Source organism: Syngnathus scovelli, chromosome 6, assembly GCF_024217435.2.
Source record: "Syngnathus scovelli strain Florida chromosome 6, RoL_Ssco_1.2, whole genome shotgun sequence".
In the NCBI taxonomy this organism is placed as follows: Eukaryota; Metazoa; Chordata; class Actinopteri; order Syngnathiformes; family Syngnathidae; genus Syngnathus; species Syngnathus scovelli.
Window position 1 is genome coordinate 1,039,052 of NC_090852.1, and position 21,952 is coordinate 1,061,003.

Sequence of the window (21,952 nt, forward strand, 5' to 3'; positions counted from 1 at the left end):
ACCTGAGTGTCAGTCTGTCCCTTGATGCTGCTTTGCTCATCAGTCCCGAAGATACGGACTCGCTTGACTATTTGGAACCCCCGCAGAATCGTTTGTCCTCTCCAGCCCGATCGCCGCTCCAGCGCCAGCTGTTCCCATCATCCCCTTCTCCAATAAAGTCCGTCGCTACGCACTTGGCTGTACTGTCCGTTCCCTTACAAGATCAACGGAATCATTTTTAACATTCAGAACATATTACCCAACAAAAGAAAGCGGTCTTTAAATTGAGAGCGATATGCGGCATGTTAATTAAGCTACTGTACTACTGCTGTTTGTAAATGCGCAACTTGCTATTTTTTTCATAACACAGTAGAGAAACTCACATTTCAATGGGAACAGTGTTGTTGTTCTCCCTTTTTTGCCAGTGCATCAAAGTTTGGAGTTAGTTTTGTTGTCACAATTCTCAGAATGGATCTGAGGTGTTGGTCAGTTCACTGGGCTCTTTGGCAGGCTTTGTTCATGACGCTGAAAGTCTGCTCACAGTGTACATATGTCGGTTACAATGGTACAGGAGTAATTGACGATGTAAGTGGGTCTCCTAACAAGAGAAATGAACGATCACATGTATCTAACCTTTAGTACAATGAAGTATTGCTCCAAATGTTCGTTTAAATTCCTTTAGAGGTCCGTTTTCGCGTGTTAGCACGATCGCGAATTACCATCTTTCCGCTAACTCGTTAGCCTGCCCAGTACTTCTTGTTAACATGTTACACGCACACACGTATAATATTCATATTTTCAATATTTATACAAACATTTCTGTATGTTACTTATACTATTAATTTATTATTTACATGTTTGAAACAATTATTTTATGTTCTAATAATAAAATATACACTTGAATGGTTTCATATACATTCATTGACACATATAATGTACAGATTTAAAAAAAGTACAGATAAGAGGGTGACTGATTTTTGGAACCAATTATCCGCGATAAACGAGGGATTACTGTATACAACGTTTGTTTGTTTACACCTTGTTAGAGTGTTGCTCACTCTAATTTCTTTGCAAGAACCACATGTGAGACAGTTTGGCCATTTTACGCTTGCAAGCGGAGATGCCATCAGCACCCTGTGTGATGCAGAGATGCTTGAAGAGCAGTCTGACTTAAACCTCTTACAAGGGCATATTTATTGAGAGAAAACAGGGTGGGGGTGAGAGTGGACAAGTTTGGTGTTCACGTCAGCAACTGGTTAATCAGTGCAGAGGGTCTTAACTCTTTATTTTACAAGGATGTGGAAACAGAAACTAGTGGTGCATTTTAGATAACTAACTAAGCAAGAATGTTTCCACATCTGTTGGATTTTGTCCACAATTTAGGGAGCGCGCTGTCTGCGCCTCACGGCAAAATCCATTGCCAATCACCTGTTATCCAATTTACTCACTGCGTGCTCGTTTGATTTCTTCAGATTTAGGAAAATGCTAAGACACTGAAGCAGAAATTAGACTTACACAGGTTGGTTGACTTCAATCACAATTCTTGTTAAGAAAGCTCTGTTTTCAGGAAAGTACAATACAGTGCTGGGCCCTTCGTGCGACCATGCTCAAGAGCAGAAAGTCTCCATTCAGAAAGGCGACGTTCAAGGTTCTTTGGTCAGCTTATATTCAGTTGCACATTGTGGGCCCAGTTTGATGGGTGATGAATCTTTGGGGTGGGGCAAGTTCGCAGTAGAGTTTGATTCCATGGGAGTGGGTGCTGGTTCGGTGAGAGCTGGTTCCGTGGGATTGGGTGCTGATTATGGGCGATTCGATGTGTTGTTTTCCATCCCATTTTTCGGCCTTGGCGATCGCCTTGGCTGTTTTCCTCCTGGCGTTCTCCCTCTGGCACCTCTGCTGGTTTTATCTCCAAATGACCTTCCTGTAAACATTGTCCTCCATTCTTGCACATACACTGTCGCACCTCATCCATTCATCATTCTTTCAATTTTGTCATTTTGTACGGAATTATGTGAGCTTTTGGCTGTGACATCATCAATTTATTGATGTTCCCTGACTATGCCAAGTTTGTACTCACCACTTACCATGTTTTTGTTTGTTTGTTCTTTTGATACTCCATGTACGTGCTTACGTCATCATATTATTAGTTTAATCATGCTTTCAGCCATATCTTTTCTTTGTTAGGCAAAATATTTCCCTCTGTCCAGAACATTCAGTAGTAATCGAAAACTGGTGTCTAGCATTAGTCAAAACCAGGGCTGTGGACTCGGACTCGGTCATTTTTGCCGGACTCGGACTCTGTGCTGATTTTGACCGAGTCCACCGAGTCCGACAATAAAAAAAAATACGTTAAATTTTATTTTCATCATGCTGCTGCACGTAGGAATACTGTCCACAGCCCTGCTTACGATCAATGCGGCCACGTTGAGTTGCACTTAGGCTAATGTTTACATTATGTACCAATGTCAAGGACGATTATGTCACCCAGCTTATATCATTGATGTGTTTCGATAGTTGTGGGGTCGTCACTAATTATTTGTGTTTAGATAAATGTCTGAGCTATAATGGTGTAATTAATGATTAAAAAATATTATCTTACATGTCCTGTGTTTCAGAATGGTTATTTAATTGGGCGAGAGTGTGTGTTTTCAAGCGTTTTGCCTCATGCCAATGGCACTCAGGGCTAAGGGTGGGCTTTAATGACTATTTTTGTAAAGCCACGCATTTAATACCATGTCAAATAATATATTAGAGTGTAGGTTATGTTCCAATGTATCCACTTCTATCGGTTAAATTGTCAACCGTACATTTATGACTACGCCATGAGTGATCTACGTTATGAACTAGCACAACTCCGGTAGGGCAGGGAAAATGTTATCGATCCGACGTCCGATTGGAACGTCGCCTCACTTTTACGTCCGCGCTCTCAGCAAGGGATCCTATGTAAGCCGAATCAGCCAGTGTGAAAGCAGTTGCGTTCGTTCTGGTAGATTTTGATCTAAATTAGCCTTGAATAAAGACTAAGCAGTCACATGACTTAACAGAAAAAATGGACAGCCGGACTTAGACTCGGACTCGGTGGTCAAGAGGCCGGACTCGGACTCGGTGCAAAAATCCGACCGAGTCCACAGCCCTGGTCAAAACATAAGATACAATCAAGTACTGAACATTTTCAAACGGCTTTTGCAGTGTCCGTGATTTAGAAAATCATCAGGCATGCATTAAACAGTTCCTTAAGGGTCATTAAGCTATTTAGGCAATATATCAAAAAACATTTGTTATATCAAAGTGCTCAGAAATATATGTCAGATCATAAAGTTATAAAAACCTTTCTCATTACCACTTATCAAAAATGTCTAGTTATGTCTTCTTTATTGATTTGGTGTGTAGGTATAAATTATATGCTTAAAATATTTCTTTTATTGATTTAATATGTGAATATACTTGTCTGATTATGTACTTTATTCAATGAGGTTTGAGCATATCTGTTTTTGTAGCTAGTTAGGACTTTTTGTATTTCGATCCCATTCCTTCAACATCATTTGGAAAGTTTCAACAACTGAATGTGGAAACTTTCCAGAGTCAAGGAAAGGTTAAAGGTTTTAACAAACTTAATAATTCTAGTCTACATTCCAACATACTCATACAATCAAGATAATTTGTCAACCCTAACACACCTATTATATCTTTAAATATTAAGGCTTTTCAATACAAATATATTGATCAAACAAGAGAAAACATAAGAGTAAACCTTTTACTAGAAGGACTGAGTGAACAACTACATAACCATTGTATTTGCACACTGCCATAACCTGTAAGAAATGTGAATCTCCTTGCCGTTGATAAAACCTCTACCTGCCACAAAATAAGCTGTCATCCTGTCATCTTTGGCCTGTTTGATCCCATGCCACAACTTCTTCCTGCTCTCTCTGTCCTCCTTAGACAGGTCCTCACTCCGGCGCCGCTCCCAGGAGCGCAGATAAGCATTGTTCCTCGCTTCCTGCCTCACAATCTATCTGTAGTGCCGAGCTGTGAATCTGAAGTTGATCCAGCGAGGCTGTCCATCTGGCCGCTTTCTACCCAGCTTGTAATCAACAACGTCAGGGATTTTCTCCTTCTCACCTGGGAGTAGATGCTGGCAAATGCCGATAATCTCCTCCCGTACGTTCTCCCTATTGGCTTCAGGCAATCCCTTCAATATGAGATTCCACCATCGTCCATACGTCTCTTGATCCGAGATCATGCATTTCTTAGTGCATTTCAATTGGCTCACAATTTGCAAATCCATCAAAGTCATTCTTTCATTCAGTAGTTTAATATCTGCAAGTATCACCTCACTCTTTCTCTCGAGGGCGTCAGTTTTGATCAGATATCATCAGAGGGAAGACTAGGTTTTTCAGCAAGAGGAGGCTTGGTAGGAGTCATCGGTAGTGGCGGGAAGTTATCTTCATCTCGTATGTTTGAACATTCCATCCCAGAACCACAGTTATGTTCCTTAGCATGGGTTATTTCCACCCCACGACCATTATCGCCACTAGCTGAGTCTTCTCGGCCGGATTTTAGTAGTTGAAAAATGACAACAAAAGGTCACAAAAGTTCAGAAATCTGTAAAAAAGTATAGAATATTTCTCTCACACCTTATCTCGTTGTTAGTGTTATTGAAAGTAAATAATAGGGATTTATGTGCTGAGAGCTCAAAAAAGTCCGTCTTATCACGCCGCCATCTTGGAAGCCTTTGGTTCTCTTCTTCTTCACACAGTCCACCGATACACAATGTGGTACGTTCCCGAAGCTGATTGGCTGACGCGAGGCGTAACGCGTCAAAAGTTAACTTCACTTCATATCCCGCGGAGAGGCGGGATGAACGTTTCAATTCCAACTCCAACTTTCCTCTATGGAGTTTGCATGTTTCTCCCAGGTACTCCTGTTGCCTCCCGCATTCCAAAACTGTAAATTGTAGACCAATTTACCATTCCAAACTGTTTGTAGTCAATGTAATTGATGGTGAGTGTGAATGTTTGTTTGTCTGTACTATGCGTCCTGTGATTGACTGGCGACCAACTCAAGGTGTACCCCTCCGCCCAAAGACTTCTTGGATAGGCTCCAGCACGCCTGCGACCCTCGTGAGGATAAGCGCCTTGGAAGATGACTGACTGACCGACCGACCGACCGACCGACCGACTGACAGAATGAATGAATGAATGAATGAATGAATGAATGAATGAATGAATGAATGAATGTGGATAACAGAAAATTATTTTATTGTCTCGAAACAAAACTAAATTGATTTTTAAAAAAGTCAATCTATTTTGTATTTATATCGATCACGTTTACCAGGCTTCATGTAGGCCAATCATGACTGCCTTGCTCACAAGATTAGGTCAATGTGGCAAATTAGACATTTGAAAAATTTAATGATGCTAGGTGGAGAACTCTAATTACAGATTAGTTGCCATTCAACAAATGTTGCTCGCCAAGACTCGCCCATTAAAAACATTCATACCTGTGTGAGAACTATCAATTAAACGCCTAGACTAATAACCCTAATGACAGCATGACCTTTCCAATAGGCGTACAAACTACAAAGCAAGTTGCGTCTTTCATTAGCAGCTGCGAGTCAACAGAAAACATCAGAGCAGTACCGACAAGCGGAACAGCAAAGCGGTTCTCCAAAAGCACATTTCTTTGGGTGTGGTGATTGTTTTGTACATCTTGATGTGTTCTCAATAAACACAGCATCCATATTGGATTTGCAGTGTATTAAAAAAGTCAAAACGTGAAAAACCCGAATATATTTGTGGATTGAAAAAATATGTGAAAATGACAAACATCATGTGTGAAAATCGCAATTGTATTTGTCTGAATACTTTGGACACAAATCTCTCCTGATAAGGTTAAGGGGGCAATTACTTTTTTCAGAGGGTGAGATAGGTTTGGATGTTTCTTGGTCAATAAAATTGATTTAGAAACTGCATTTGATGTATTCTTGGGTTGTCTCAGTGAGATATTAACATTGATTGGATGAAATGAAACCTTTGTGAGTGATAAATATGCACATAACACATAAGGTAAGGGGCAAATACTCTTTCACAGCGCAGTAATTTTGAGACGCCCTACTTGAGCAGTCACTGACAAACTTGTGTGAGTCACAGATTAGGCCCCTCGAGGGTGAAGCCCCAGAGGACAGCCATATTGCCACTGTGACTGGCAACCTCAGTTTTTTTTTTTTCTTCAGAAGACACTATTCTAAGGACACATTTCAAACTAGGTTCCAAATATGGAGTTATGAGAGCCTCTCCAACAACCAACATCACTGTTTGCAACGACCATTGAGAGTATATTACCCAGAGTTTGCCCTACAGAGTTTAGGTTTATATTTTGCAGTGAATTTGTCGCAATGGACTTTGCTTTCATTTCCTTGTTGATGGTTCTGACAACCTGATGCAAGCAAATATTAAAGTAACATTCAGAGATATACAGGGCGCATAGGGTGTAGACCAGTGGTTCCCAAAGTGGGCGGTACCGCCCCCCTGGGGGCGGTGGAAAGATCTGGGGGGGCGGTGAGGACAAAGGGGGCGGTAGGGGGGTGGTGAGGACGAAATTTTGGGAACCACTGGTGTAGACCATTCTTCGGCAAACTACAGCCCGCGGGCCACATCCGGCCCACGGGGCCGTTTAGTAAGGCCCGCCAAACCTGAATAAATTGTATTATTAAACTTTCTTTTTGGACATTTTCCCTGCAATGACTATGTTTCCCCAGTAGATGGGGAAGCGCCCGCCCGCGCAGTTACTCCCGGAAGCCATGTCAGAAAGCTCTGTGCACACTCACAAGTGCGTGTACGTACTCAGTAGTACGGAACCGGCGCACTCCACGCCCTATTTCTATAAGTGCCGAATTTCGAGGGTGGGCCGTGACGTCAGCAATCTCGTAATTTGCGCGCTGAGCTTTCAGATACAGTTTTACGCGAAAGCCACTCACAAACCTTCTAGTGTTGAAATGAGTGGCCCGAAGAAAAGAAAGGTGGACACTGAGTGCGGAGTGTTAAAAAAGAGTGGACAATTTGGCTCGACCTACGTGGGTGAGCAGACGTTCAGCCACATGAACGTCAAAAAAGCCCGTCACAGATCTAGGTTATCGCACCGACACCTCGGTTCTATCCTAAAAATTATCACAACAAATTTTACTCCAGACTATGATGCACTAGCAAATAAGGTAACTAGATTCAAGATTCAAGAATTTTTATTGCCCATGTTTGAGCATGCCAAACAAGGAATTTGACTTCGGTACATCTTAGCCTCTGTTCAACATTTAGGTGACTAACAACAATCAGGACATGTGCGACAATTGACAAATATTCTCAAACATCCCCTGATCTTAAACTCCCAGGAGGGCAAGGAAAAACTCAAAACTCCTACTAGGGGAAATGAGAAACCTTGAGAAGAGACCACAGATGGGATGATCCCTCTTCGAGGATGACCAGGCTGCAATGGATGCAGAGTGGACACATGGTACACATAATACAGACAATTCAAAATAAAGCGTCGAGAGCAGGATGTTATTGCACAGCAATGACTCTGAGACTCTAAGAGTGGTGTGAGTTCATCAGAGCGACAACCTGGGGGAAGAACCTGTCTCTGTGTCTCCTGGTTTTGGCGTACACAGCTCTGTAACGCCGTCCGGAGACTGCAACCTGGGTGCACGTTTCCTGGTCCTGGACAGGTACAAGTCTTGGATAGATGGGAGGTTGATTCCAATTATCTTTTCTGCAGTCCTGATAGTCCATTGCAGTCTGTGCTTGTCCTGTTTGGAGGCCGATCCAAACCAGACAGTGATGGAGGTGCAGAGGATAGACTGGATGATGGCAATATAGAAGGTCTTCAGCAGCTCCCGTGGCAGGTTGAACTTCCTGAGCTGTCTCAGAAAGTACAGCCTCTGCTGGGCCTTCTTCCGGACAGAGTCTATGGGGCTGGTCCATTTCAGGTCCCGAGAGATTGTGGATCCCAGGAACTTGAAGATGTCTGTGGAGAGAATAGTATTACTGCGCATAGTGAGGGGTGAAAGTGGTGAAGGGTCTCGCCTGAAGTTCACTGTCATCTCCACGGTCTTGAGCGAGTTCAGCTCCAGGTGGTTTTGGCTGCACCAGTGGACCAGCCGCTCCACTTCCTGTCTGTACGCAGTTTCGTCACCGTCCCATCACTGGTATTTGTGAGTTAAAGCTCTGCTCTGATTTTCAGGTATCTGTCATCTTGTTGCCGTTTTGATTTCTTTATTACTTTATTTCAATTTATTCTTTCACTGATTCTTCAAGATGATGTATTTGGTCAGAATGTTTGCCGTTTGATGTGATTTCACCTCATTAGATAAACATCTTTCATAAATCTGACCTGCAGGCGCTGAAGTGATGGAAACTGTTATTCATAATAACAGTGTTTTGTTTAATGATAGTAGTTTTTTGGTGAAATATATATTTTTTTAATGCTGTTAATAATTTCATTTGTTTTCAAAAAGCTTTTTTATTATCCATGCTTTACTACCTACTAAAGGCCAAAACCTTTTATGCAATGACCTTTACGTGTCGTTTATATTACTTCACACAAACACTACATCCATCTGCTCCTGGTTCGGCCCCCCGGTCAAAATTTAGAACCCAATTCAGCCCGCAAAACACTCTCATGTGCATTTAACACATTTGCCAGACTCATTGGTTCAACTGCATACCATAATTTCCACCGTTGGGACAGAAAATAATGGAAAAATGTTGCGGAGAAATGAATGTATTGAAGTCGGCCTGGCTAGAGGTTGGTAACATAAGCTGTCCATCGGTGGATTAACTTCTCCCTACGGTGAGTAAGCAGCATTATTAGTCCAGTTCCTGCTAACCATTTTTGGCACCAATGGAGTTAAAGTAGGTAATGCGGAATATTTTCTGAAAAAAAAAAATGAATCAAGTGAAACTTTTTATTTTCAATGGAGAACTTGTGTCTTTTATGAAAGAGCAAATGATAAAAAAACATTTGAAACAAACAATGGGTGGAAAAGATAGAAAACTCGTGTGCTGTGTCACTGGTATCGGCACCCTTTCCTGAAAATCAGGAAAACAAAGGAGCTGTCTGAAGACATCAGAAGTGCCATCATTTGCAAACACAACACTTTCAAAGTGCGGAAAGCCACCCCCAAATACCTTGGTATCCCTTTTTTAACTGTATTTGAGCATGTAATTTCTGTTTTGCAAACTGATGACGTGAGACCAGCAAATGAATGAAAAGGTTATGGCATTTTCAATCAAGGCAGAATAGAATGTGGTGAGAATGTCCTTGTTGACCCCAAAAGATTGGAATTTTCTGAGTAGGTACTGTCTTTTATGGCATTTCCTGAGCATTTCCTCTGTTTTAGAGTACGGTGATTTGTTCGTCTAATGAGTGTTCGTCCGACAGTCTTGTGTGTTCGTCTCGTCCGTGCTACAAGTACAGCAGGCAGGTTCTGCTTGACATCGGCAGAAGTGGGTTTTGCGGCGTTCTGGACTTTGAAGCGTCGACATTAAAGGCGCTCGGACTGCTACGTCCTGAAACGTCGCCGACCTCGCCCGCTATTCCTCCCCCGGTTGGGAGCCGTCGTAAACGATGTGCGAGGAGGCAGAAGAGGGGCAAGCGCGGAGGCGTCCGGGCCAGGCTGGCGGCCAACCCAGCGCGACCGGCGGTGCCCTCCATTCTTCTGGCGAATGTTCGATCGCTGGACAACAAAATGGATTACGTTCGCCTGCTGAGGTCTACGAACCGGACGGTGCGGAACTGCTGTGTGCTCGTGTTCACCGAGACCTGGTTGAGTGACAACATTCCGGACTCTGCAGTGCATCTGGAGCAGCTAGCGTGCTATCGGGCGGACCGTGCCATTGTACGAGGGGGAAAGTCGCGTGGAGGTGAAATATGCGTCTACATCCGAGAAGAATGGTGCCGGGACTCTGTGGTGGTATGTAAGCACTGCTCGCCGCTTGTGGAGTTTGTGATCATTAAGTGCCGTCCTTTTTATCTGCCGAGGGAATTTAACGCGATTCTGCTAGTCGCGGTATACATCCCGCCTTCCAACATCGAAGGAGACAGGATCGCGGCGCTTGGTGAACTGTACCAGGCTGTCAGTGAACAGCAAACAGCGCACCCTGACGGTTTCACCATCTTCGCTGGAGACTTCAATCATGCCAACCTGAAGTCTGTTTTCCCGAGGCTTCACCAGCATGTTCCCTTTCCGACACGTGGAGACAGCTTCCTGGACCTAGTCTACTCGGCGCAAAAGGGAGCTTTCAAAGCCACCCCCCTCCCCCATCTGGGGCTTTCTGACCATCTCACCGTTTTGCTTTTGCCCGCATACAGACAATTGGTAAAGGCATCCAGGCCGGTTCGGAGGCAGGTTCGAGTGTGGCCTGAGGGTGCCTCCGATGCACTTCGTGACTGCTTCGACACCACTGACTGGGACTTGTTTAAGCAGGCAGCCACCTACAACGATTGGACGGACATAGAGGAGTATACTGACTCTGTTACCTCTTACATCACGAAGTGCATCGATGATGTGACTTGCTCGAAATCCGTCGTCACTCGCGCGAACTGGAAGCCGTGGCTGACGGGGGCTGTCCTCAGACTGTTGAGGGCCAGGGACAAGGCTTTCAGAGCGGGGGATGAGGCTGGCTTGAGGACAGCGAGGGCCGACCTGTCCCGAGGCATCAAAGAAGCGAAGAAGGCGTTCTCGTGCAAGGTCTCTACCCACTTTAAGGACAGCAAGGACGCACGTAGCCTTTGGCGGGGCATTCAGACCATCACGGACTACAAGCCCGCGCCGAGGAGCTGTGAGGGAGACGTCCGTCTGCTGAACGATCTGAACCGCTTCTTTGCTCGCTTCGACGCCCAGAACAGCACTTCCCCGCTGAAGTCCACTCCCCCCCCACACGAGCAGCCCCTGCGCCTCTCTGCCGACGGTGTGAGGAGGGCGCTTGCCGCTATTGACACCCGTAAGGCGGCGGGCCCTGACAACATCCCGGGTCGAGCGCTGAAGGACTGCTCTGGGGAGCTGTCGGGTGTCTTCACGGACATCTTTAACGTTTCCCTGCAGCAGGCCATCGTCCCCTCGTGTTTCAAGGCTGCCACCATCGTTCCTGTGCCGAAGAAACCTGCACCGTCCTGCTTCAATGACTACCGCCCTGTGGCACTGACGCCCATCATCATGAAGTGCTTTGAGCGGCTGGTCATGGAGCACATCAAGTCCGTTCTCCCCCCCACCATTGACCCTTTCCAGTTTGCGTACCGTGCCAAGCGGTCCTCTGAGGATGCCATCTGCTCTGCCCTCCACTCGGCCCTCACCCACCTGGAGAGAAAGGACTCATATGTGAGGTTGCTGTTTGTAGACTTCAGCTCTGCCTTCAACACCATTGTGCCGCAGCAACTCATCCGCAAACTCGACGAGCTGGGCCTCAGTACCTCCCTCTGCAACTGGATACTGGACTTCCTCTGTCAGAGGCCTCAGGTGGTGCGTGTTGGCGACAAAATCTCCGCCAGCATCACGCTGAGCACGGGGGCCCCCCAGGGCTGCGTGCTCAGTCCATTGCTCTTCACCCTGCTGACGCATGACTGCACTGCGACCTACAGCGACAACCGCATAGTGAAGTTTGCTGACGACACGACTCTGGTGGGTCTCATCACGAATGGCGACGAAACTCGGTACAGGTCGGAAGTTGACCTTCTGACCACGTGGTGCAGGGACAACAACCTCCTGCTGAACGTCAATAAGACCAAGGAAATCATTGTTGACTTCCGGAAGGGTCACACAACACACCTGCCGCTGATCATTGACAGTGCTGTGGTGGAGAGGGTGAGCTGCACCAAGTTCCTGGGGGTGCACATCAGTGAGGACCTCTCCTGGTCCGCAAACACCTCGTCACTGGCAAAGAAAGCTCATCGCCGCCTGTACTTCCTGCGGAAGCTCAGCCGTGCATGTGCTCCTCAGGCAGTCCTGTCTACATTCTACCGTGGCACCATTGAGAGCGTCCTCACCAGTTGCATCGCTGTCTGGGGTGGTAACTGCACTGAACAGAACTTGAAGGCCCTGCAGCGCATAGTGAATACGGCTGGTAAGATTATTGGTGCTTCGCTCCCCTCCCTGAAAGACATTTACACCTCCCATCTCGCCCGCAAGGCAACCTCGATTGCCAGAGATGTGAGTCACCCGGCTCACTCTTTGTTTGACCTTCTGCCCTCTGGGAAGAGGTACAGGAGCCTGCGCTCCCGCACCACCAGACTCGCCAACAGCTTCTTTCTCCAGGCTGTTAGGGCCCTGAACTCGCTACCCCCTTCTGCGTAGCGTGCGGCACTGTTGCGCTATTTTCGGGAATGTCTGCTGTACGCGCACTTGCTCCTTTTTTTTCGGCTCCTCTTATTTATTTATTTATTGTTGTGTTATTTATTCATTATTTATTCAGCACACTTTTGTTATACTTGTTTACTTGTTTGTCTGTTGTGAGCCATGTCTTGTCACCGTGGGATAGGGGGGAACGAAACTTCGGTTTCTTTGTGTGTCTTTGGCATGTGGAGAAATTGACAATAAAGCTGACTTTGACTTTGACTTTTTGACTTTGAATACTTGAACAGGTTGCCACAGTCAGCCACCATGTACGTATATGTTGATTAGATTAATTTACTGTTTTGTTATTGATTATGTTCCATCCATATGTTCCATCCCGAAACCTTGGTTCACAAAATGCTGATCTTTTATTGACTCCAAGAGCCAAAAAGAGCAAGTTCGGGAGCAATCACTATTTGGGCTTCAGAGCTCTGGAATGCCCTGTTACATTTTCCTAGTTCTTTATCATTAATGGGTGGCACGGTGGGGCACCGGGTGGCACGTCAGCCTCACAGTTCAGAGGTTGTGGGATCGATTCCACTTCTGGCCCGGTTTGCATGTTTTCCCCATGCCTGCGTGGATTTCCCCCGGGGACTCCGGTTTTCCCCCACATCCCAAAACATGCTTGGTAGGTTGATTGGGCACTCCAAATAGCCCATAGGTGTGAGTGAGTGTGCGGATGGATGTTTGTCTTTGTGTGCCATGCGATTGGCTGGACCCCGGTTCAACCCCGCCTACTGCCCGATGACGGCAGGGATAGGCTCCAGCATGCCCGCGACCCCCGTGGGGACAGAAAATGGATGGATGGATGGATGGATGGATGGATGGATGGATGGATGGATGGATGGATGGATGGATGGATGGATGGATGGATGGATGGATGGACGGATGGATGGATTGGACGGACGGACAGACGGACGGACGGACGGACGGACGGACGGACGGACGGATGGATCGACGGACGGATGGATTACTCCTATGGTGTGGAAAGTGTTTGGACTTCTGTCTGCATTGTGAAACCTCTGTACCACAGCCAGGCTCAGCTCTCCATCCATCAGGCCACCGTTTACGGATTGAGGATTACAACGTAGCTTTCGCGCCCGGTATTCTATTGCGTGTGGTAGGCGGGTCTGTAGCTACACACTTCTTGGTAGCTAGCATATTTGACAATTCACACACAGAATTGAATATTTACACATGATGAATACACAAACTACCCGGGACCTAAGGTATACTATAGGCAGAAAAGTCAAAGTCAAAGTCAAAGTCTCCTTTATTGTCAATTCCTCCGCATGTCAAGACACACAAAGAGATCGAAATTACGTTTCTCACTATCCCAGGGTGACAAGACAGAGTTCACAACGCACATACAAGTAAACAACACAGGAAAAATAACATAAGAAGTCAACATCAATGAACAATAAGCGTGATAGCACGCTAGCCGCTCCCGATGCACAGCAGAGTCCGGTAAGATGACAGTCAACCAGGCCACTGTGAACACGAGCACACAGCAGGCACGCACTGTCCGGTTCGTGGATCCTATCAGGCGAACGCAACCCATCTTGTCGTCCCGCGAACGAACGTACGCCAGGAGAATGGAAGGCACGGATGGGCGAGCTGGGTTGGCCGCAAGCCTGGCCCGACGTCTCCGCGCTGGCCCCTCTTCCGCTGCCTCGCAGACCCGCTGCCGACGCATCCCAACAATGCTCCAGGACGGAGCAGTCCGAGCTCAGGACGCAGTCCAACCGGGGGAGGAAGAGCAGGCCAGTCCGGCGTCGCTCCATGACGAAGCAGTCCGAGCGCTAACACCAGCAGCAAATCTCTCCACACCAAAGTCCAGAACGCCATAAAACCCACTTCCGCCGATGTTGAGCAGAACATGCCCGCCGCACTAGTAGCACGACGTATCACACGAGACGAATACACACAAAACTGCCAGACAAACACTCAGTAAACACTCACAAAACACCGAACGGGACAGAGAGTGGCCGCTGCGTGTGCACGCGCCGCCGAATGATGCTGAAGATGGAGTCAACAGGCAGGAGAAGAAGAGGGAGGCCAAGAGGTGGTTGGTGTGACAGAGGAAGATACAGAGGACAGAGTCAGATGGAAACGATTGATCTGTTGTGGTGAACCCTAACGGAAACAGCCGAAAGACGATAACTGCACACACAACAATAAAAAACATAGTATATGAAAATCCTGAATATATTTGTGGATCCAAAAACAATGTGAAAATTACGAATATATTTGTGTATCCAAAAAACACGTGTCAAAATCACAAATGTATTTGTCAGAAAAATTCTGAAACAAATCTCTTCCGATAAGGTTTAGGGGGCAATTACTTTTTTCACAGCGGATCAGATAGGTTTGTATCTTTTTCCCCTCTTTTTGCTTATGGGTACATATTCTTAACACACCCCACTGTCCTTTCTGTACCAAGTGTGCAATTTCATCCTGATTAGTCATTGCTGTTGACCAAGCGAATAAAAAAAAGGAAACATGTACCCAGCATACAGGTTGTTTGAAAACAAGAGAACTCCAAGTACAACCACAAAAGGCTACAGAGTCGGTGACCTTTTGTGTGTCCTATTCACTTCAAAGTGACTTAATTAACTTTAAAGTGGCAGAAGAAAAAATGCCAATTGGCATAATGGAAACTAATTAATGAATGCAATTTCGTTAAAATGAATGAAAAAGCAATTAAATGCCTCACCTTAAAGGCTACACCTTAAAGGTGGCCGGACAAGTGATTTAAAACCTCTGCTGAAGGCTTTCAGGCGACAGAAGATTCACGGGAGTAGGACCAATACCAACGCAAAAGCCGAAAGGGTCACCAAGAGCCAACTTGACTAAGCGTGGTGAGTACTTTCTCTCTTTAAGGCTATGTTCACACCGCAGGTCTTAAAGCTTAATTCGGATATTATGGTGAAATACGATTTGTGTGCGTGTGTGTGTGTGTATGCGTGTGTGTGTGTGCGTGCGTGCATGTGCGCGTGTCACTTGATGGTATGCACAATAATTTAGAATGATGAACACACACACACACACACACACACACACACACACACACACACACACACACACACACACACACACACACACACACACACACACACACACACACACACACACACACGCGCGCGTTAAAAAACGTGGAAAAACAATGACACACCCAATACAACATCAATGTTAAAAAATAGTAAACATCACACAAAGTTAAGTCAAGTCAAGTTTATTTGTATAGCCCTAAATCACAAACAGTCTCAAAGGGCTCCACATAGACAAAAATTGACAATTATTCTCAAAGCATCCCCTGATCTTAAGCTCCCAAAAAGGCAAGAAAAAACTCAAAAAACCCTACCAGGGGAAAATGAGAAACCTTGAGAAAGGACCACAGATGGAAGAATCACCAGGTTAAATAATTGGATAGTTGAATAAAACAACAACACTCGGTTGACTACATTTTACTTTAAGCTACTTCGTGCAATCAGACTCTCCAATATGGACAAAAACCTAATTAAAAGCTGTTTTGAATGAGTTTTCTGCATTAAACAGCACTATGTGTCACGGTCGGGTGGCGCATGGAGCAGGACGACCAAGTGCAGCTTGGACCAGGGTTTATTGAAGCAACTCAAAAGGCAAACTGACATGACTTAACAAACAATAACTTGACTGACCGGGACGTGAAACAAGAAGACAGCAGGACATAACGGCATCAAGACAGTACGACAACCCCGAACGACAGCAACCAATGATCCGACAGGGAGTGAGGGGCAGACAGGACTTATATACATGACAGGTAACGAGAGGCAGGTGGGAACAATCAGACTGATCATGGGCACACAGGAGGGGAGGGGCGAGCACACAGACAAAAACCAAGACAACAGACACATAGTGGAGCAGTTGGGGACGAGACGTGACAGAACCCCCCCCCCCACAAGGGACGGCTCCCGACGTCCCAAAAAAAAAAAAGTAGGGGAACCAAACCGCACTCGGGCGGCGACTTGGGGAACCGAACCGCACTGCACTCGGGCGGCGACTTGGGGAACCGAACCGCACTGCACTCGGGCGGCGACTTGGGGAACCGAACTGCACCGCACTCGGGCGGTGACTTGGGGAACCGAACCGCACCGCACTCGGGCGGTGACTTGGGGAACCGAACCGCACCGCACTCGGGCGGCGACTTGGGGAACCGAACCGCACCGCACTCGGGCGGCGACTTGGGGAACCGAACCGCACTCGGGCGGCGACTTGGGGAACCGAACCGCACTCGGGCGGCGACTTGGGGAACCGAACCGCACCGCACTCGGGCGGCGACTTGGGGAACCGAACCGCACCGTACTCGGGCGGCGACTTGGGGAACCGAACCGCACTCGGGCGGCGACTTGGGGAACCAAACCGCACTCGGGCGGCGACTTGGGGAACCGAACCGCACACGGGCGGCGACTTGGGGAAACAGAACCGCGCTCGGGCGGCGACCTAGGGGACAGAACCGCACTCCGGCGGCGACCTGGGCGACAGAACCGCACTCCGGCGGCGACTTGGGCGACAGAACCGCACTCCGGCGGCGACTTGGGCGACAGAACCACACTCGGGCGGCGACTTGGGAGACAGAACCGCACTCGGGCGGCGACTTGGGAGACAGAACCGCACTCGGGCGGCGACTTGGGGGACAGAACCGCACTCGGGCGGCGACTTGGGGGACAGAACCGCACTCGGGCGGCGACTTGGGGGACAGAACCGCACTCTGGCGGCGACTTGGGGGACAGAACCGCACTCTGGTGGCGACTTGGGGGACAGAACCGCACTCTGGCGGCGACTTGGGGGACAGAACCGCACTCTGGCGGCGACTTGGGGGACAGAACCGAACTCGGGCGGCGACTTGGGAGACAGAACCGCACTCGGGCGGCGACTTGGGAGACAGAACCGCACTCGGGCGGCGACTTGGGAGACAGAACCGCACTCGGGCGGCGACTTGGGAGACAGAACAGCACTCGGGCGGCGACTTGGGAAGTCTGTACCTCGATCGGCGGCAACTCTGACAGTCCGTACCGTGATCGGTGGCATTCGGAAGGCGGGGCTGTGCGCGGCGGCAAGAGCCATCACGCGCCGCAGCAGTGGGAGTGGAGCCAGGGACGATCGCGGGTCCGACGCAGCTGGCTTGGATGTCTGCTGACGTTCGCGGGTCCTGCGACGCTGGGGTGGAGCCCGATGGCGGCCGTGACTCTGATGACACCGGGAGGCACTCCAACGGCGGCCGTGGGTCCGGCGTCGCGGCACCAGAGTCCGATCGCGGCCGCAAAGCCGCTGGTGCCAGAAGCACTCTGATGGCGGCCGCGGGTCCAGCGTCGCCGGAACAAAGTCCGATGGTGGCCACGGGTCCGGCGTTCCGGCAGCAGAGTCCCAACGATGACGCGAAGCCCATGGCGCTGAAACATACACGGATTTGGATCGGGCGTCGCAGCGGGAGCTGGTGGTGAAGGGGGGTCCAAGCGCTGGTCGTTTTGGTGGTCGGATCATTCTGTCACGGTCGGGTGGCGCATGGAGCAGGACGACCAAGTGCAGCTTGGACCAGGGTTTATTGAAGCAACTCAAAAGGCAAACTGACATGACTTAACAAACAATAACTTGACTGACCGGGACGTGAAACAAGAAGACAGCAGGACATGGCGGCATCAAGACAGTACGACAACCCCGAACGACAGCAACCAATGATCCGACAGGGAGTGAGGGGCAGACAGGACTTATATACATGACAGGTAACGAGAGGCAGGTGGGAACAATCACACTGATCATGGGCACACAGGAGGGGAGGGGCGAGCACACAGACAAAAACCAAGACAACAGACACATAGTGGAGCAGTTGGGGACGAGACGTGACACTATGTCCTCTTTTTGTGTAGGCCTACTATGAGACTACCTAAATGAAACAACAAAAATGGCACAAGTAATGGCCCACTTAACTGACAGCAGTTGCACCGGAGGTTTAGTTTTGAAAGAGCAGAGCATCTACTTGTAGAGTATGTCCTCTGCATAGATCTTGTCACCAAGGGTAGCATAATAACAATTACTTAATTGAAGTTGATAAAATATGTTTTGATAAGACAGAAAGTCTTTCACAAGCACTAAAAAATGCAAAAAGGGAACAAATAGGTTATCGCCCGGTATCAGGGCGCCGATAGCATCTCCCAATGCGTGTGCCAGGGGCTTAGTGTGACTGTGGACTTTGAAGAGCATGGTTGGTGCTAGTGTGATGGTCATGTTCATAGCATTTGAAGTGACAGTATAATAAATGAGCAATTAGCAATTGCACACATTTTAAGTACCTCCAAAAAAGTAGTTTTGGTTGCCATGAGGATTCCAACAGCAACGACATGAAGATTGGCAGAGAGTTGTAAGAGCTATTGGCAAGGACAGTCTAGGTCAGTGGTCCCCAACCTCTTTTGCGCCACGGACCGGTTATGTGTCAGAAATATTTTCGCGGACCGGCCTTTATATAAATAAATAATACATTTATATAAATAAATTATACATTTATAATAAATATATAAATACGATGAAATAAATTGATACGACTGGCATAAAAACAAGTAAAAATGACAATAAACTCACCATTACGTTGAATTAGTGGGAGCACTGAGCTTGTTTCTCATAAAGCAAGCCGGTCCCATGTAGGCATAATAGGAGACAATGAGACCCGAAGTGGTTAAGGTTTGTCTTTTAATACAGGATGCTTGGTCTCCATGTGCCGAAGCAGTTTTGAAGGCTTCATTACCTCGTCAGCTAGCCTGTCGCCACATATTATGCAGAGTGGGTTTGGCGCGTCAGAGGCATCTGTTGGCGATAAATCCATATTTTAAATAGGACTCCAGAAATTTTCTTTTAAATGAAGCTTTCCTTTTCTTAGAAGTCGTAGCCTCTTCTTCTTCCGTCTCCTCATTGGGCTTTTTTCCCTTTCCGAAGAAGCTTTCCAAACATCTCTGTTTCTTGCTCATATTTGCTTGCTTCGCGGGCTCGGACATGTCACATGACCGAGACGAGCGTCTTGACCTGAACCGACGGATGTAATTGGGAGAGAATCGCCAATTTTTTTAAAAATAATTTTCAAAATAAATTCTTACTCATTTTTGCTAGCTTTGCGGGCTCGACTGGGGAAACATGTCACATGACCGGGACGAGCGTTTTGACCTGAATTAATTTATTGTCAATAAACAAAATATATTTTTTTTTTTCTGTGCGGCTTGGCGGTCCGGTACCAAGTGACCCACGGACCCGTACCGGTACACGGACCGGGGGTTGGGGAGCCCTGGTCTAGGTAACCTGTGACAAGCGATGGAAACTGAGCCCTGACGAACTCACACTGTCACATGATGCCTCCCTGATAGACTTTCTCTAGATCAGGGGTGGCCAACCAATCAGAGACTAAGGGACACATTTTTTACTGTGTTACCGCAAAGAGCCACATCATACACATGAGCACACATCAACTATCACCCTCAACTGAGGTTTGACTGTATAAATATATATTGAACTCAAGCGAAGCAAACGCGCACCCCCCCCCCCCACACACACACACACACAAATGTTGATATGAACGTAAAGGAGCCGCATGAAACTAGGAAAGGAGCTTCATGCAGCTCGCGAGCCGCGGGTTCGCCACCGCTGCTCTAGACATATGTTCACTGTTCCTTTTCACTTGTCTTTCAGGACATCATCAGCCATAATGATCATTCTCAAGGTGTTCATTGTTGCCCTCCTGTTTGGTAAGTCATCTCACTCCAGGTAACAAAAAGTAATTTAAAGGTTACAGAGATATCAATGTCAACTGTTGCAGGAGCCAGCTGTCTGGGTGCACAGATAAAGAGACAAGTAAATGTTACTCAAGATGACAGTTCTGCGCAATCAGGGTCAGGCAGTGCAGAACCAAGAGAAGTCGGAGGACCACCCGGTCCACCAGGACCACCTGGACCTCCAGGACCACCAGGGCCAGGTGGACCAGATGGTCCAGTAGGACCAAATGGTACAACAGGACCAACAGGACCGACAGGACCAACAGGACCAAAAGGCCCACCAGGACCACCTGGAGCAGATGGTGTTCCAGGACCAGAAGGCCCACCAGGACCACCTGGAGCAGATGGTGGCCCAGGACCAAAAGGCCCACCAGGACCACCTGGATCAAATGGCAGACCAGGACCAAAAGGTATTCCAGGTCCAGTTGGACCAACTGGATCTCCTGGACCAAAAGGACAACCTGGACCACCAGGACCACCAGGACCACCTAGTCCACCAGGACCACCTGGACCCCCAGGACCACCTGGTCCACCAGTATTTTTTCCGAATTTTTCTCAGGCACCATGGCTACCTTGGCCACCAAGACCATATCCATATGGCCCAGGTCAAAATTTGCCATGTGGACCACTACCAATTTGGCCACCTGGGCAAAATTATGTTCAATAATTTTATAGCCCAGGGGTCACACAGACCACCTGGTACTGCAGAGGAAAATTATTCACCTGGACCACCACATTTTCAGGTTGGGCCACCATTTGGACCACATTCTATTTCCTATCACAATTAGCCACCCAGAACAATAATACCAGACACCAGTACAGCCACCTGTTTTCCTGGATGAAAACCACCTGGACACCAAATTACCAACCTACCCCACCACCTAGACCACCTTCAGGACACCCATTACGGGTTATTCCAGCTAAAAACAGCTCACCTGGAATAGCACCCTGCCAACCTGGATCACTACCCGGATCATCTGTTACTCTGGATGAAAGCAATCAACCTGAAATTTGACCTCGCAAACCTGGACCATCACCTAGACTTCCAACAAGACCTGCCTGGGCAACACAGATGAAAACAGTCCACCTTGACCACCACCTTGTCCACTCGCACAACCTGTTACTGCTTATGAACACAACCCAGCTAGACTACCATCCATTTCTGTTTGTCAAGCATTCAGTCCTGATCATAAAAATCTTATATAATGTGGCCGTCAATGTCTTTATGCAAAATTTCCTTCCTCGCAACCCGCATTAAATTATAACAATAAAAATGATTTTCTTTCTGAATGACTTGTGAAATGAGATGCTCTTTCCTTTGTGATCACAGACACAATTGTGCTTCCTGGGTATGAAATCAAACTGCAACCACTTACTGCCTTGTAAAAAAAAATAATAACATATTGTTATAGTCCAACACACCAGAAACCCTTTTCCGGTAAACCTTGTGCGCTAACTAACTTACTTTTCACGTTCAAACTTACGGGCACAACTCCCGGGTACCCAAAATGTGACACAAAAAGACCAGCAGGTTAAGTGTGATCTTTAGTCTCTATTGCCACCTCCTGCATGAAGAAACAAACCTTTTTCTTTTTATCATTCACTTTCATTCTGAACGTAAATATCACACATGCCAGGCAAACCACCCGAAAGACGTAGGTTACTATATCACACTATGCGGCAAGACAAATAGAAATTGTGACGTGCCAGACTTTTGTCAGAGTAGACGTGAGACGTCCCAGACCCCAGCCGTCGAATCGTGGATTATGTCACACTACATGGGCTACGACATGTCAAG

At 47.4% G+C, this 21,952-nt stretch overlaps 1 protein-coding gene across 1 annotated transcript; it reads left to right on the forward strand.

Moving 5' to 3' along the window:
• Positions 1-15,084: 15,084 nt before the first annotated feature.
• LOC125970593 (cuticle collagen 1-like) lies at positions 15,085-21,444 on the forward strand. The gene is made up of 3 exons (XM_049723126.2): positions 15,085-15,222; positions 20,072-20,127; positions 20,199-21,444. Exons 2-3 carry the CDS (start codon positions 20,088-20,090, stop codon positions 20,819-20,821), a joined length of 663 nt encoding a protein of 220 aa, XP_049579083.1. The 5' UTR covers positions 15,085-15,222; positions 20,072-20,087; the 3' UTR covers positions 20,822-21,444.
• The last annotated feature ends 508 nt before the right edge of the window (positions 21,445-21,952 follow it).